Source organism: Fusarium musae, chromosome 11, assembly GCF_019915245.1.
Source record: "Fusarium musae strain F31 chromosome 11, whole genome shotgun sequence".
Classification (NCBI taxonomy): domain Eukaryota; kingdom Fungi; phylum Ascomycota; class Sordariomycetes; order Hypocreales; family Nectriaceae; genus Fusarium; species Fusarium musae.
Window position 1 is genome coordinate 887,138 of NC_058397.1, and position 14,130 is coordinate 901,267.

General features: G+C 51.4%; 3 protein-coding genes across 3 annotated transcripts; all 3 read left to right on the top strand.

Moving 5' to 3' along the window:
- Nucleotides 1-3,864: 3,864 nt before the first annotated feature.
- On the top strand, nt 3,865-5,287 carry J7337_013374 (uncharacterized protein; the record flags this gene model as incomplete). Its single annotated transcript, XM_044830864.1, has 3 exons — nt 3,865-4,663; nt 4,722-4,965; nt 5,023-5,287. The coding sequence occupies 3 exons, from the start codon at nt 3,865-3,867 to the stop codon at nt 5,285-5,287; spliced, it is 1,308 nt and encodes a 435-aa protein (XP_044674139.1).
- A 1,596-nt stretch (nt 5,288-6,883) lies between these two features.
- On the top strand, nt 6,884-9,145 carry J7337_013375 (uncharacterized protein; the record flags this gene model as incomplete). The annotated part of the gene is made up of 4 exons (XM_044830865.1): nt 6,884-6,929; nt 7,219-7,608; nt 7,659-8,434; nt 8,606-9,145. The coding sequence occupies 4 exons, from the start codon at nt 6,884-6,886 to the stop codon at nt 9,143-9,145; spliced, it is 1,752 nt and encodes a 583-aa protein (XP_044674140.1).
- Nucleotides 9,146-11,379: 2,234 nt separating this feature from the next.
- J7337_013376 (uncharacterized protein) lies at nt 11,380-13,881 on the top strand (the record flags this gene model as incomplete). Its single annotated transcript, XM_044830866.1, has 1 exon — nt 11,380-13,881. The coding sequence occupies one exon, from the start codon at nt 11,380-11,382 to the stop codon at nt 13,879-13,881; it is 2,502 nt and encodes an 833-aa protein (XP_044674141.1).
- Nucleotides 13,882-14,130: the final 249 nt, after the last annotated feature.

Sequence of the window (14,130 nt, forward strand, 5' to 3'; positions counted from 1 at the left end):
GTGCTTGTGCTTGTGTGAGAAGAGAAGAGGAGGAGGAAGAGCTGGATATCTTGATGAAGATAAGAGTGAAGATGTGAAGACAAGAGATAAGGACTCCAAGTCCTATATAAAAGTCTTGTTGGTTGGAGTGGTAGAGTAGTGATTGTTGATGATGATAATAATTCGATTGAGGTTGGATCTAGACGTCTTCTAAATACTTTTGCATCTGGTGCATCTGGTGCATCTGGCACATCTGAAGCTAATCAGGGCGTGTCTATACTCTATCGCCAACATTGAAACCACCCCCTTGCCACCTGATACCTGACACGCCGTCTCGTCTCGATAGATTGAGTTGTTGCTCGCAATCAGGTGGCCCTCTGTTCCGGTGTTGGCGACCGGTCACATGATCGGACAGGCTATCTTTGGGGCCCGGCTAGCAACATTCACCCCCTTTGACAAGCCATGCCCGGCCTCAATTAGACCCTCCCAGAGTCATAGATGACGGCCTCTTAGTTGGTGTTAGTCTGCGCGTTAACTCCTCGATTAGGGGTCTTGCTGCTGTCTACGCCACGGCTTAGGTGTATTGTGTTCCCCCACGTCAAAGCAAACCAACCTCCGTGTCTTGGTGATGTTGCAATTAGACCGTTCCGGACCTGCAGATGCCCAGACACGGAGCAAGGTCTTCGCGTTGAAGATCATGAATTTCTAGAAACCGGCAGTTCCTTATCGGAGCTTCGAGATTGATTATTTTTGGCATTTCGGTTCAAGTTGCTGCTTTCTCGAATCTTCAGAAGCCCTGGACAAGGCTGAAACAGAATTCGGTCTAAATGCACCCGAGCACATGATCGGAGGTGACGAAACATTGATGTATGCATTGCTTGTTCCTGATGGACTTCAAATGCCGGGGCAGTGACCGCCTGAATGGTCATACGGACACAGCGATTTCGTAACAACATCCTCAATCGCTGCAACGCTTTCTTGTCAATAATTCAATATGGAGACGGCGGAGACCGACTGATTGCAATTGCTGATACATGACTGCAGAAAGTCGATAAGGACGCGTCTAGTCTTCAGCTCGAGAGGGATTGCTTTTCGAGGAGAAGCAAGTTTAGGCGAGAGTTGTAAAGAGCTGGAGCTGGTCTGTGCCGGCGAGTCCGGGGTATGGCTAAGCGGTTTAAGTCCTATCGTTGAGCTAACCCAAGATGATAGATCTAGGCCCGGACCCCGACTCCAGAAAATAATGGACTCAAAACTCCATCACGGGAAATATTTCGTGGTAAGATCAACCGATGGCTCGTTTATGGGGTCGCCGGCTGATTCTCCCCACGGAGGTTCATGGCAGGCCCAGGCGAAATGAGATTTTCCCGCTTGATCTTGCTATTCTTCATTCAAGAATTCGTGGAAGCGCGGCGCTATCCATGGTAGGACTTTTTGGGTAAAAAAAAAAAAAACGAGTGACAATGGTGAGCGAGATTGACTATTGCGACTTTACCATTCCCGCGGGAACGTGGATTTTAATACACAAACAGCGAGCCATAAACCTCTTCAGATGAGCAGAAAACCGTAGAGTAGATCGTATGAGTAACAATGTGAAATGAGTTCAGAATCATCCGTTTTCTGAGGATAAGTGACATCAGAATCGTTCAAGTTGGGAGATGCTCTCTGAGTAGTTGCTCGTTCTGGCTTAACAATTGTCAACAACAAGGCACGGATCATCTCAAACTTGGAATTATCGTCTTCTCACAAGAAGTATCAATGACAGAATCGTACGAGAGTACTGAAAGAATCGTATGTTGTGAAACGATTAAAAGAAATGTCATGCTGGACCAACAAATTCGCGAAGATATGAATTGAAACTTGTCGTATATACCAACTGGCTTCCTGCCTTTCACTCGAAATTCTCGTCTTCCTCTTCTCAGCACCTCGAGATAACTTCATAGTCCTTGAGTGTGACTATCAAAGCAGTTCCGGCTATTACACATTTCAAACGCGCGTCTCACTTGTCACCTATATCATATGGGATATTCTTACTTCAGAACAGAAACAGTCAAAGAAAGAATGAGTTATCAAGGACATCACTCAAAACTACCCTGAACCTCTTCGACAACATCACGCCTGATGGACAACGATAAGCTCAGGCACGAATAGTGCAAGCGAGATGAGCCTCACCGCGATCTTCGTCAACTCTTACCCTACAATGAACATCTCGATCTAGCTATCGACGCTATGTTGCTCTCCTTCCTAACTACGTAAGTGAAAAGAAACCCACTAGAAACCCCAAGGAAGTGAGCGAAGCGCTTGACATGGAACAAGTTTTGGAACATCTCTACTTGGTTCAACGCGTCACTTGGAGATATGCGGTTAGCCGCCGATGATGGAACTCAAGATAACACCAAGATGCTGAAAATAGACCGAAATCGGCAGGATTTACACATTTCGAACATGTTGCATGATCATGACAGCTTCTCGAAGGCATTGATGCTACACGTGGGGGATGTGCTGGTATGGCACGGTTGCGCCACTCCGGGGTTGTAGATATCACAAAGACGGTATCGGGGACCGGGCGTCGTGTCACATCACGATGGCCTCTATCCCCTGATATCTCGATGGTCAAATGATAGGATAAGAAAGGACTAGCGGCGCGAGGCAGAGTAGCATTGGCCATGTGTTGGTGCCTGGGCCTCCATCTGGCTTCATCACTTCTGGGGTAGGGATGACGAGTGCCGGCATCCTCTATCCATCCGTCGCATCGCATTTCTTGCCACGCATGCCAGCAAAAACATCGAGACCACCATCTGTGGATGGGGATTGTGTATCGTGCATGGGGAAGTGGACCAAACTGCATCAAGATAAGCAAGACTCGTAGCGGTATCTTGACAAATTACTAGCCTCACTTCGCTACGGACCAACCGAGCTAAAGATGGTGTGAGGCATTGGGAGAGGGCGAGATAAGTCTTGGAGGCCCAACTAACGTACGTTAGTGTGAATCTGTCTGTCTGTTTTCCTTCGCATCTGAAGCAGTGACCAACCCCTTGTCTTGGTTCGATACCGATTGAGGTTGGCCGAGTGCAAATTGTGCATGAAGCTAGGCCCGAAGCAATGCTAGGTTACGCGTTATCTCTGCGTGCGGAGAATCAAGAGCCAGCTACAATGATCTCCATGAGCCATGGGTACCGAGTTGCAGTGCGGGGGAGAGCCCAAAATATGGAGATAAGGCTTTTCCTATTACGGGATTTGGCTTGCAACTCGTACATGAAGGGATGGGAAGGCTGGATATAGGCGTGGATAACCTCATGGTGAGGTGAGGTGAGGGTAGACCAGCTGATTGTGGGATAAGAGGATGCTTGGAATGGAATGGGATGGTTTGGTCTGGTGATTTGTGAACAAAGGCCACCACAATGGTGGAGGAGGACGAGAGAAGGGAGGCTAGACACCCACCCAGTTGGTCAATGCAGAGACATGAAGACATCCATAAACAGGGTTCTCAGTGTTGTTCATCTCGTCAAGCTGAAAACCATCCATCGTACGATCTTCATCTTTCAGCGTGAAGTTATCACGACTTCACGATAATCTCCAAAAATGACATCGAGATAGCGAGTCTCACGTGATCGGGTTTCTCTCTACCCCATAACCGGACTCCGGCTCTCAGCTCCGGAATTCCAGATCTGACCCGGAAAATGACTTTTGGTGAGAGATGTCCGGAATACGGTGGCCACCGAGACCGGCACTGTCTCTAAGGCGGGGTGATAAAAGGCCCAGTGGACGAGGTGAAATACACGATCAATTCACTTGGTGGTTATACATCATCTCTCTATTACTGTTACAGGCCATTTGACAGACCAATTCTCACCATACCTGTCTGCCAATAGCGTTGCACCGATTATAATGGCCTCTTCATCATACCTCATCGTGGGAGCCGGTGTCTTTGGCGTCTCCACCGCCTACCAGCTCATCCAGAAGTACCCCAATGCCTCTGTCACAATTGTCGACAGAGATCCTTACGACGGTGACAACCGTGTAGCTGCATCTTGGGATTGGAACAAGGTCGTTCGCGCAGACTACGATGATCTCCTTTACTGCCGCCTCGCTCTTGAGGCACAAGATATCTTCGAGTCTGATCCTCTCTGGATGCCTCACTTTCACAAGGCTGGTGTTTTCTGGGTGTGTCGCAGCGACTACGCTCAAGATGTCATCAACAACTACAAGAAGCTCGGCCGTGCTTCGGACATCCAAGTCTACACCATCGAGGAGGCTAAGAAGCTGTATGGCGGTCTCTACGAGGAGGCTGACTACACTGGTGCCAAGGAGGTCCTTGTCAACAGAAACAGTGGCTGGGGAGCTGCAGGTGACTCTCTGCGCGCTGTGACGCGCGAGGCTATGAAGCTGGGCGTCAAGTACATCGTTGCAGATGTGGCTACTGTGCAGATTGAGAACGGCCGCGCCACAGGCATCCAAACGGCCAAGGGCGAGATCATCTCGGCCGACACAGTTATCCTGTCTACCGGAGCATACACAGCCAAGCTTCTGGAATACAGCGCTGCACGCCACAACCTGCCTGATCTCCGATCTGGTGATCGCATCACAGCTGCTGGTATCACTACCGGCATGGTCACGCTTGATGACCAATCATTCGCCAAGATGAAGGACATGCCTGTCGGCTTCCAAGGATATACTTACAGACACAGTGAGTTTATACCCGGGTGACGCACGCCTTCTAGAACACCGACTAACGCTAGCTGCAGACTCTCCCTTCATTGGCAGTCTGCCACCTACCAAGGATCGCGAGATCAAGTGGTGGGGTCGCAACATCTTCAGCAACCACCGCGCAGTCCTCCCTGGCCGCGTCGTCTCCGCACCACCAGACGAGAAGGACTACGCCCAATGGAAGGTCCCCAACTCTCTGAAGGAAGACATCGACAACGCCAACCGTCTGTTCTTCGGAAGCAAGGGTGCGCACTGGAAGTACGAGAAGCATCGCATCTGCTGGTATGTATACCCCCACCATGAAGACGAGAAAAGACCGACTGACACCGAACGTTACAGGGACGCATTCACATCTAGTGGAGATTTCATCATCTCCCCGCACGCAGGTGCCAAGGGTCTGTACGTCGCGACATGCGGCTCGTTCCACGGATACAAGTTCTTCCCTGTGCTGGGCAAGTACGTGGTGCAGATGCTCGAGGACAAGCTCGAGCCTGAGCTCAAGGAGAAGTGGGCTTGGGACAGGGAGCGGCCCGATGCAGCTCTCAACTGCGAGTTCCCCAACTCGGAGATGAGGGACTTGTTGGATCCCGCTGCTAGACTGTAGAAGGAACCAAGGTAGCAATACATAATAGAAGCATGTAAAGAAGGATGGATGGAAGCTCAGATCAGGGAATAAACAGAAAGAGAGGGTAACATCCTCTGAGGGGAATAACTGCGGGGGAGACGAGCCAGGGATTAAGGGCGACATGATTGGGCGTTGGACGGCATAGTTACGAGCATAATGAACGAATTGAGATTCTTGTTACTACCATGACATGATCCAAGTCATCCGTGATCGCCTCTGCCAAGCAGAAATGTCCTAAGCCAAGCAATGTTTAAACTGCGTTGTCGGAGTAAGCTACGTAGAGATGCAGCTTTGCGTATCTTGGGCATCTCCTCACCTCCACTCTTATCTAGCACCCTGGGCTAGCGAGGTGATCAATTGATCCACAGCAGTGTTATCTCCCTAGTCTCTCCCCGACAGATCTCCGTTTGTCGGAGCGAGACGGGAGCCAGACGAGGTGTGTCTCGGTGAAGGCAGAGGGATGGTTATTTCTGGAAGCTCTGATAGAAGGTGGGTGCAGCAGGGCAGGGCAGGGGACGTGGAAAGTTTGTGTCGGCAGTGGGAAGATAACGAGCGGTATGACCGAATGGTTGGAGATAGGGAATTCTTACGGTGAAGAGTTTTCACCTTGCCTGCTCTGGAGGAATGACTCGATAGATACAGTGTAGTAGTGTTGTTATCACCAGACCAAACACGCCGTGATGGCAAGTTATCCCACGCTGTGTCGTGTTGCGCTGCGCTGTGCTGTGCTGTTGCTGCAACGGATGGATTGGATTGCTGGGATGGGATGGGATGGGATGGGCTTCTGTGTTTCGCGCTCAGTGGGCCTCATCTCTGACCGGGAGTCACACTATTCACGCCCCCTTGTTCTCTTCAGGCACTTCGCATTAGCCTGAGCCATTCCATCCAATCCCTGGACAACCCACTAAGCTTTTGCTTCTTCGTATGTACACTACCAAACCCCGCGTTATCAGCAGCGCAGCGCAAGGGCCATGAGTAAGAGTTATTCCAACACACGCACGCACGCACGCACGCACGCAGTCCATTTGAACCAGTAGGCAGTGCGGGGTTTGCAACAGTAACTGTAAGCCATCCCAAACTGCACTGTATCCTCCAGTAGAGCAGGCGCCAGAAGGTCCCAGAGGTCCAAGGGTAAGGTATTTAGTGGAAGCGGGCCCCTTTACAGCGAGCGAAACAAGGTTCACCACCTCCTACGCCATCAACTTTTTTTTATTCATTATTGTTATCATCCTCCTCGCCGGGACATTCCCTCCCTCCCCTTCCCTCTTCTCTCTTCCTTGTCTCAGATAATAATAATATCTATCTTACCCTTCAAAATGTCGAGATCTTCAATGTCACCAACCGAGGAGAACAGCAACACGAGCAGCAACAACAATAATAATCCTCCCACTAGCACCCGCGGCAGACGACGCTCTCACCACGCCTGTCTGACTTGCAGGTTGGCAAACCAAACACACACTGCGATGTCATGTCGCGTCTATCACAGCTGTACTGATTTGAGAAACCCAGACGAAAGAAGACCCGTTGCCCAGGCGAGAAGCCAGCATGCTCCAGCTGCGTCCGCCTCAAACAGTCATGCTCCTATCCCCCGGCAGTCAGGCCCTCCCAGAGCGGTCCTTCGGTACGTTGTGCATGGGGTTTTGCACACGCAAAAAAACACCAAAAAAAAACATAACTTGACGATTTTAATTAGGAGGAGAGATTGGCCCATCTGGAAGAGAAGCTTGACTTCTTGCTGAATGGAAGCTTGTAAGTATTTTTCTTATCTCTGAGGCTTACTTTACAGTGGGAGGGGTTCTAACTTTTGGGGGCGTTTTACAGGCCTACGTCACAACAAAAACAGAACCAACACCACCAGCAAAACCATCACCAACAGCAACAGCTCGATTCGGCCCTCGAAGAAACAACAGACACGTCCGAAAAGTCATACTCTGGCGTGCGAAACACGCGCGAGCACAGTTACCCTACAAGCCATCCCTCAGTAAAGTCCGAATCCGAGAACTCGTCGCTGCGACCGAGCCATTCCGATATCGCTGTTGGCATCTCATTGTACTTTGAGTTCTGCCATCGACAGCCAATATGGTGTTTTGAGCGCGACGAGGTCAGGGATTTTGGGTCTATGCATGATGAGCTTGCTTGCAGCATTCTCGCCTTGACGTTGCGATTCTCTGACAATGGGGATCAGGCAAAGTTGTACGCCAACAATGCCAAGAGTCTCATCATGCTGAGGATCGCAAATGGGACTGTAGATCTTGCGACGCTTGAGAGTCTCTGTCTTCTGTCCTATTCTTCATTCATCGGTATGTTCAAGCTATCTCTATTGTCGCGACACATAGACTGATATTTGTAGACGGTAATGTTCACCTTGGCCAATTCCACCTCGGCCTTGCGCATCAATTATGTCGCTCTGCGATGCTGGACGTCGAGACCGTTTACGGCATGGAAGATCCCATGTCGGACCGCAAGAAGAGGCTATTCTGGAGTCTACAGATGCTTGAGCAATCCTACGGCCGACAAGAAGGTCTTTTGAGCGTACCAACAGAGATCTGGCGCCCGGCCTATTCCACTACTCGAGGCCCAATGCCAGACCCAAGAGCGCCGACTCTCCCCAGGGATGATCTCGGTTGCCAGCACCAGAACGAACCTGGTATCTGGAACACCAGCGTTCATCTCGGCTGGGTCTGGAGTCAAGTGCGAAAATACGTCTCCGACTGCTCACACAACAACATCAAGGAGCCTTGGCGACATGACTCGATGTACGCCAAAGTCCTCGCCGACTTTATGGAGACGGAGAACAGGATACCCATGTGCCATCGCTATGACACTGTCAAATTCTACGAGCGTAAGGTCGAGGACCTAAAGATGCATCGCGATTACTGGGCGCCGTGGTTGAAGGAACAGTTCACATACCACGTCATTCCGACTGTATTGAACCATCCTTTCTTGTACATCGTGGGAGCCCAGCACAACCCCAACCTCGCCATCCCAAACACTTTTTGGAGGCGATCGTCAGAATTGGCACTTCTACATTCCACATGGATCGTTCGCATGATCGACATGGTCGTCGATAAGCAAGTACCGCTTGCAGATCCTTTCTTCGGCCACGTCGCTGCCATTGCGGCGACGGTGCACCTGTACTACTGCTGCGCGGCTGCGACGCGATTGAAGCACAAGTCAAACACGGACTTTGCCAAGTGCAGGCGATTTTTGAAGACCTTTATGCACACCTCAGCAGCTTGTAGAGCATTGGCATGTATCTTTTTGAGTGTCGCATGAATTTGCACTAACAATTGACAGGACCGCAATCTTGACAAGATGACGCGCATCGCTGCAGGTACATCTGATAGCATGGACGTTGAAGACTGGATGCCCTCAAAGATCTACCTCAGCGTCCCTCTCATGTGGAAGATCCTCCAGTTCAACACCTTTGCAGACTCTCACGAGCTCCCAACAGCTGGTCTTCTCAACCAATCCCTCGTGCCAAACCCCACCAACGAGGATGCAAATGAGAACATCACGCTGGAGATCGTCGTCGCCAGCGCACCGGAGATCACAATCAACACTGCAGACGGCGGCCAAGAAGCGCCAACGCTATCTTACAAGGCCCCGCTCTCGTCGCAGGGTCCAGACTCTGCGCGCGACACTGTCTACGACGAAGTGCCAGTGGACGATAACTTGACGCTATGCACTACGCCATGGCTCTACGCGGACTCGTCGCAGTTCGTTAACATTGCCGACATGGGCTGCGATGACCCCCAACCCGCCCTCAACGAGAACAGAGGGCCTGCATGGTGGGAAGGTGAAAATTTTAGTAATATCATGTTTAATCAATTTTAGGAGTATGGTAAATGGAACTTGGGTATGGACAAAAAGGCTAGGGTAGGGTAGTGGAGATCTGATCTGCAGCAGAGACACATACAGTAGAATATTCTCTTGCTTAATTGAGACGTCTAGAAGACTGGGCGTATTACCTTCTCCCGTCATTCCATGCATAACGAGTCTTGTCATTCCCTGTTTTAGATCAACGGTGCATTGTCTCCTGAATCCTTGCTTCTCTTCAAATCTCCAGCTACATCCCATATAGAGTAAACAAAAACAGGGCGGCGTTGCAGGTCTTCTCTCCACAATGACAGAAGCCGCGCATCATCCATCTCCAAGCCCGTCCCATCAGTGTTGTTTACTGCGGAGCTAAAACTCCCTCGGCGGGTTTGTCCCCTGTTTGCTCTCCGATGAGCGTCTCGATTTGGGGGCCCGGGGTAGCCGAAGCCGGGCAGATTTCCTGGGGAAGAGACCGAAGGCCAAAAAAGTTCAAAAATGCGGGGGAGAGAAGCTTGAGAAGGTTGCCGGAGATGGAGAAGACGCTAGATATGCACAATGTGTCCCTCCCTAGCCAAGGTGAGACTCAGTGGATGAGAAAGTGTCGAGGGGTGGGGACCGTGCTTGACTACCTTTTTGCTTTGAAGAGAAAGGGAAAAAGTCTCTCCCGCGGGTTCAGCATTTCTATGTGTCAACATGTCCCCATACGATGAAACCGGGCGTCTACACAACCTGGGGTAAACCGGGGAAGTCGGGGTATATTTCAGGGCTACGACGCGGGGGAGGGGACTTGGGAGGCTAATTTGGCGATATTGGGAGAGGCGAGGCGTGTCAGCCGGACAGTCTAGATTTTCATCTGACGATGCACAGTTTTTGGTGTTGAGTTTAGCTTCATGGCGCAAAGCACATCAGAAACCCTCCCTCACCTGAGTCGGGTTTCGTTTCACCGCTCCACTTGGGCATGCCACGACACGACATGGCCGTTGGATATTCGTATCCTCTTGGCAAATGTGGTCTTCATTCATAGGTCGACTTTGTCTATTCGGTTCCATCGGCTGCAGAGGAGGCCGGAATTCCAGGGTCGACACCATCTCTGGAATGGGAAATTTGGTAGGCCAATGGGGCATCATGCAATCCAACGTGCCTGGCAACCAAATGAGCCAAGCTTTTCTGGCCGTGAAGATGATTGGCTTCGTCGGACAACCTTTTGGAAGGGTTTTTTGTTGTTATTACCGGTTATTCCCCTGTCTTTGGCCATCGTGAACTCAATTGGTGTCGCCTCAATTGGGTTAATCCTGAGGAAACACGGCACGAAGAGCCTATCGAGAGAGGGGAAGAGCCACAAAGGGAACAACACCAAAATGCCATTCATTAGAATGAGCGGTAAGAATGACTACCGATGACAGCTCGACGATAACGAATGCGTTTCGTGCCGCTTTCAATTGGTGTAGAAACATAGCAGGGAGGGGGTCTAAATGCCACGAGATTGCACAAGCGAAACACCAACGCCCCTCGCGAGATGAAGGCATCGTGAAATGTGACTCTCCCGCAAAAGGTCCCATGACCAGTTTTCTTGGGGTGTTTTTGCTTTTACCGTACCGTGCTTGCAAGGGTAAAAATAGCCTTTCCTCTTCGCTATGGCAAGTCCGTGGCAGTCCAGCTGATTGCCATTCCCCCTCCCCATGGCAAAACTTCATGCAACCCCAACCGAGCGGCGTCCACGTACTTGTTTAACCTTTCTGGGTCTCCGACGCTTCCATAGTGGCCGTGCCTCGCCTGCAAGATCCGACATCGCGCGCTCTATTCTCTATCTCGTTTCGTTATCACCCGTCCTATCATCCTCAGCACGGGGTCGACCGGCACTTGATGCCCGGTCCAAGACCAAAATAGATCTAGACTCGTCCCGTTATCTCTGTAGCTCTGCTCCCCCGCATGCCAGGCCCGGAAAACGCAACACCATAAACACACGCCCTCCACCTTTGAACGGATCCGCCTTCTCACGCCGATCACGTGAGCGCTCCCGCAACCGGAGGTTCTCATGTTAGTTGCTCTTATCGTAACCATGACATAGTGACAAGATACTTTTGAGGATGATCTCGGTGAGGAGGAGTGCGGAGTCGTAGATTGCTGATAGAAAGATATATTTCGACTAGAACCTTTGATCTTTGCCAATAGAAGCTTCTGTGTTGGAAACCATTCTCATCTCATTCTCCTTTTTCCATCTCATCTCCTACCTCCATCACATAATAGCAGAAATGGCACCCTCACCGCGGGTTCTCATTATTGGCGCTGGCATCGTCGGCGTCAACGTTGCTGATGAGCTGGTCTCTCGCGGCTGGACCGACATCACGGTCCTGGACCAGGGACCTCTGGACATGCCTGGTGGCTCAACCTCTCACGCCCCCGGCCTTGTATTCCAGACAAACACATCAAAGACTCTCAGCAAGATGGCCACTTACACAGTTGAGAAGCTACTATCACTAGACTGCTTCAACCAAGTCGGTGGTTTAGAAATCGCTACTACTCCTGCACGACTGGAGGAGCTCAAGCGAAAAAGGGGATATGCTTACTCTTGGGGCATAGAGGCGAATCTCATCAGCCCTGAGAAGTGCCTTGAGTTGTACCCCTTGCTGGATAAGAGCAAGGTTCTTGGTGGTCTTCACATTCCTACTGATGGTCTTGCACTGGCTCGTCCTGCTCAAGCGAAGCTTATTGAGCGAACGCGAGCAGCTGGTGTCAAGTATCACGGATCTACAGTGGTCACATCCATCGACCACCACGACGGCCACGTCTCAGCTGTCCACACCAAGAATGGAACTTTCGAGGCTGATATCGTCATCTCATGCGCTGGATTCTGGGGTGTTGAGATCGGAGCCATGGTTGGCCTGCCAGTTCCCCTGACACCAATGGCTCACCAATATGTGCACACAAAGTCGGTTCCTTGCCAGAAGGGCAAGAATGAGGAGCCTAACGGTGCCAAACTTCCCATCCTCCGTCACCAGGATCAGGATCTCTACTACCGTGAGCACGGTGATCACATCGGCATTGGATTCTACGGCCATCGCCCAATGCCCGTTGTTGCAGCCTCGCTTGGCGAGACGCCCAAGAACGTCGATTCCCGAAACATGCCATCCAGCCTTAGATTCACTCCCAAGGACTTCGCACCAGGTTGGGAACTGTCGAAGGAGATCCTTCCTGCTCTCCGAGAAACCGAGATTGACCACGGTTTCAACGGTATCATGTCTTTTACCCCCGACGGTGGCCCTCTTGTCGGCCAGGCCCCCAACTTTGACAACTTCTACGTCGCTGAGGCTGTCTGGGTCACACAATCTGCTGGTGTGGGAAAGGCACTTGCTGAGCTTCTCACTACGGGCCGATCTGAGATCGACCTCTCTGAGTGCGACATCTCCCGCTTTGAGCAGGTTCAACTTTCTCCTGCATATGTTGCCGAAACAACATCTACACAGTTCGTCGAAGTCTACGATATCCTCCACCCTCTCCAGCCCAAGGAGTCACCCCGTAACCTCCGAGTCAGCCCCTTCCACCAGCGCCAGCAGGAGCTCGGTGCCTACTTCCTCGAGGCTGGTGGTTGGGAACGCCCTCACCACTTCGATGCCAACGAGAAGCTGCTCAAGGACTTGCCCGAGGCTTGGAAGCCTGTCGAGCGAGATGCTTGGTCTTCCCGATACTACTCTGCTGTTTCGGCGGCTGAGGCTTGGAAGACGAGAACTGCTGTTGCTTTGTACGATCAGACTCCTATTCGACGGCTGGAGATCACTGGTCCTGGTGCTGCTGAGCTGCTTCAGCGCTTGACGACTGGTAACGTTGCTGGAAAGGTTGGCAAGGTGACATTCACCCTGCTCTTGGATAACCAGGGTGGTATCAAGAGTGACATCTTCGTCGCTCGACTCGGGGAGGATCTCTTCCATCTCGGTGTCAACGGTCCCGTCGACCTTCACTACTTCACACGCGAGGCCAAGGTTCAGACCAAGGCCAGCCCTCACCGAGCAGTCCAGGTCCGCGACATCACCGGTGGCCTCGCTGCCGTTGGAGTCTGGGGTCCCCGTTCCAAGGATCTCATCAAGCTCGTCAGCAAGGACGACTTCTCCGACCGGGCCCTGCCTTACCTGAGCGTCAAGAAGGCTGAGATCTCTGGCATTCCCGTCATCGCCACCAACTTCTCATACATTGGCGAAGAAGGCTGGGAGATCTACACAACCGCCGACAACGGTCTGCGACTCTGGGATGCTCTTTGGCAGGGTGGCCAGCCTTATGGAGTCATTGCTGCTGGCCGAAGCACCTTCAACGCTCTCCGCATCGAGAAGGGCTTCCGATCTTGGGGCACTGACATGACCTCTGAGTACGACCCCTACGAGGCTGGACTCGAGTTTGCTCTTCAGCCAGGTAAGGATGGCTACGTTGGCTACAACGCCCTCAAGGGTCGGTCCAGTGAGAAGGTGTCTCGCCGCATTCGCGGTCTCACTATCGACGATGGTCGCTCCGTCATTCTCGGCAAGGAGCCAGTGTTCGTCAAGGGCCGTGCTGTTGGCTACGTAACAAGCGCAGCATTCGGATACAGTGTCCGCAAGCCGATTGCCTACGCATACCTACCCAAGGAAGTCCTCGAAGGCGACAAGGTAGAGATTGAGTACTTCGGCAAGCGTATCAAGGCTACCGTTACATCTCTGCCATTTTACCAGCCCGAGAAGAGCGCATATGGCCAGACCTCCCAGGCCAGCTTCTCCGCTCGTCTGTAGATTATGAACTTTACGATTTCCTTTGTCTTGGGTGTCTCATCTCTGTTTCTGCGAATAGGACGAGGGTTTTGTGATGCTGGAATTCCTAGATGGCGGAGAAGTCATGTTATGGGAAAAGTCTTAATAGGCAGCTCACTCTTGCATAATGAGCGATGATTTCTACTAGATGTTAATGAACCATGTTTTACAACTATATCACTTTGTTCTCGGTGAATTTGCTACTCGTTTGTGTTATTTGTAAGTCGGCAT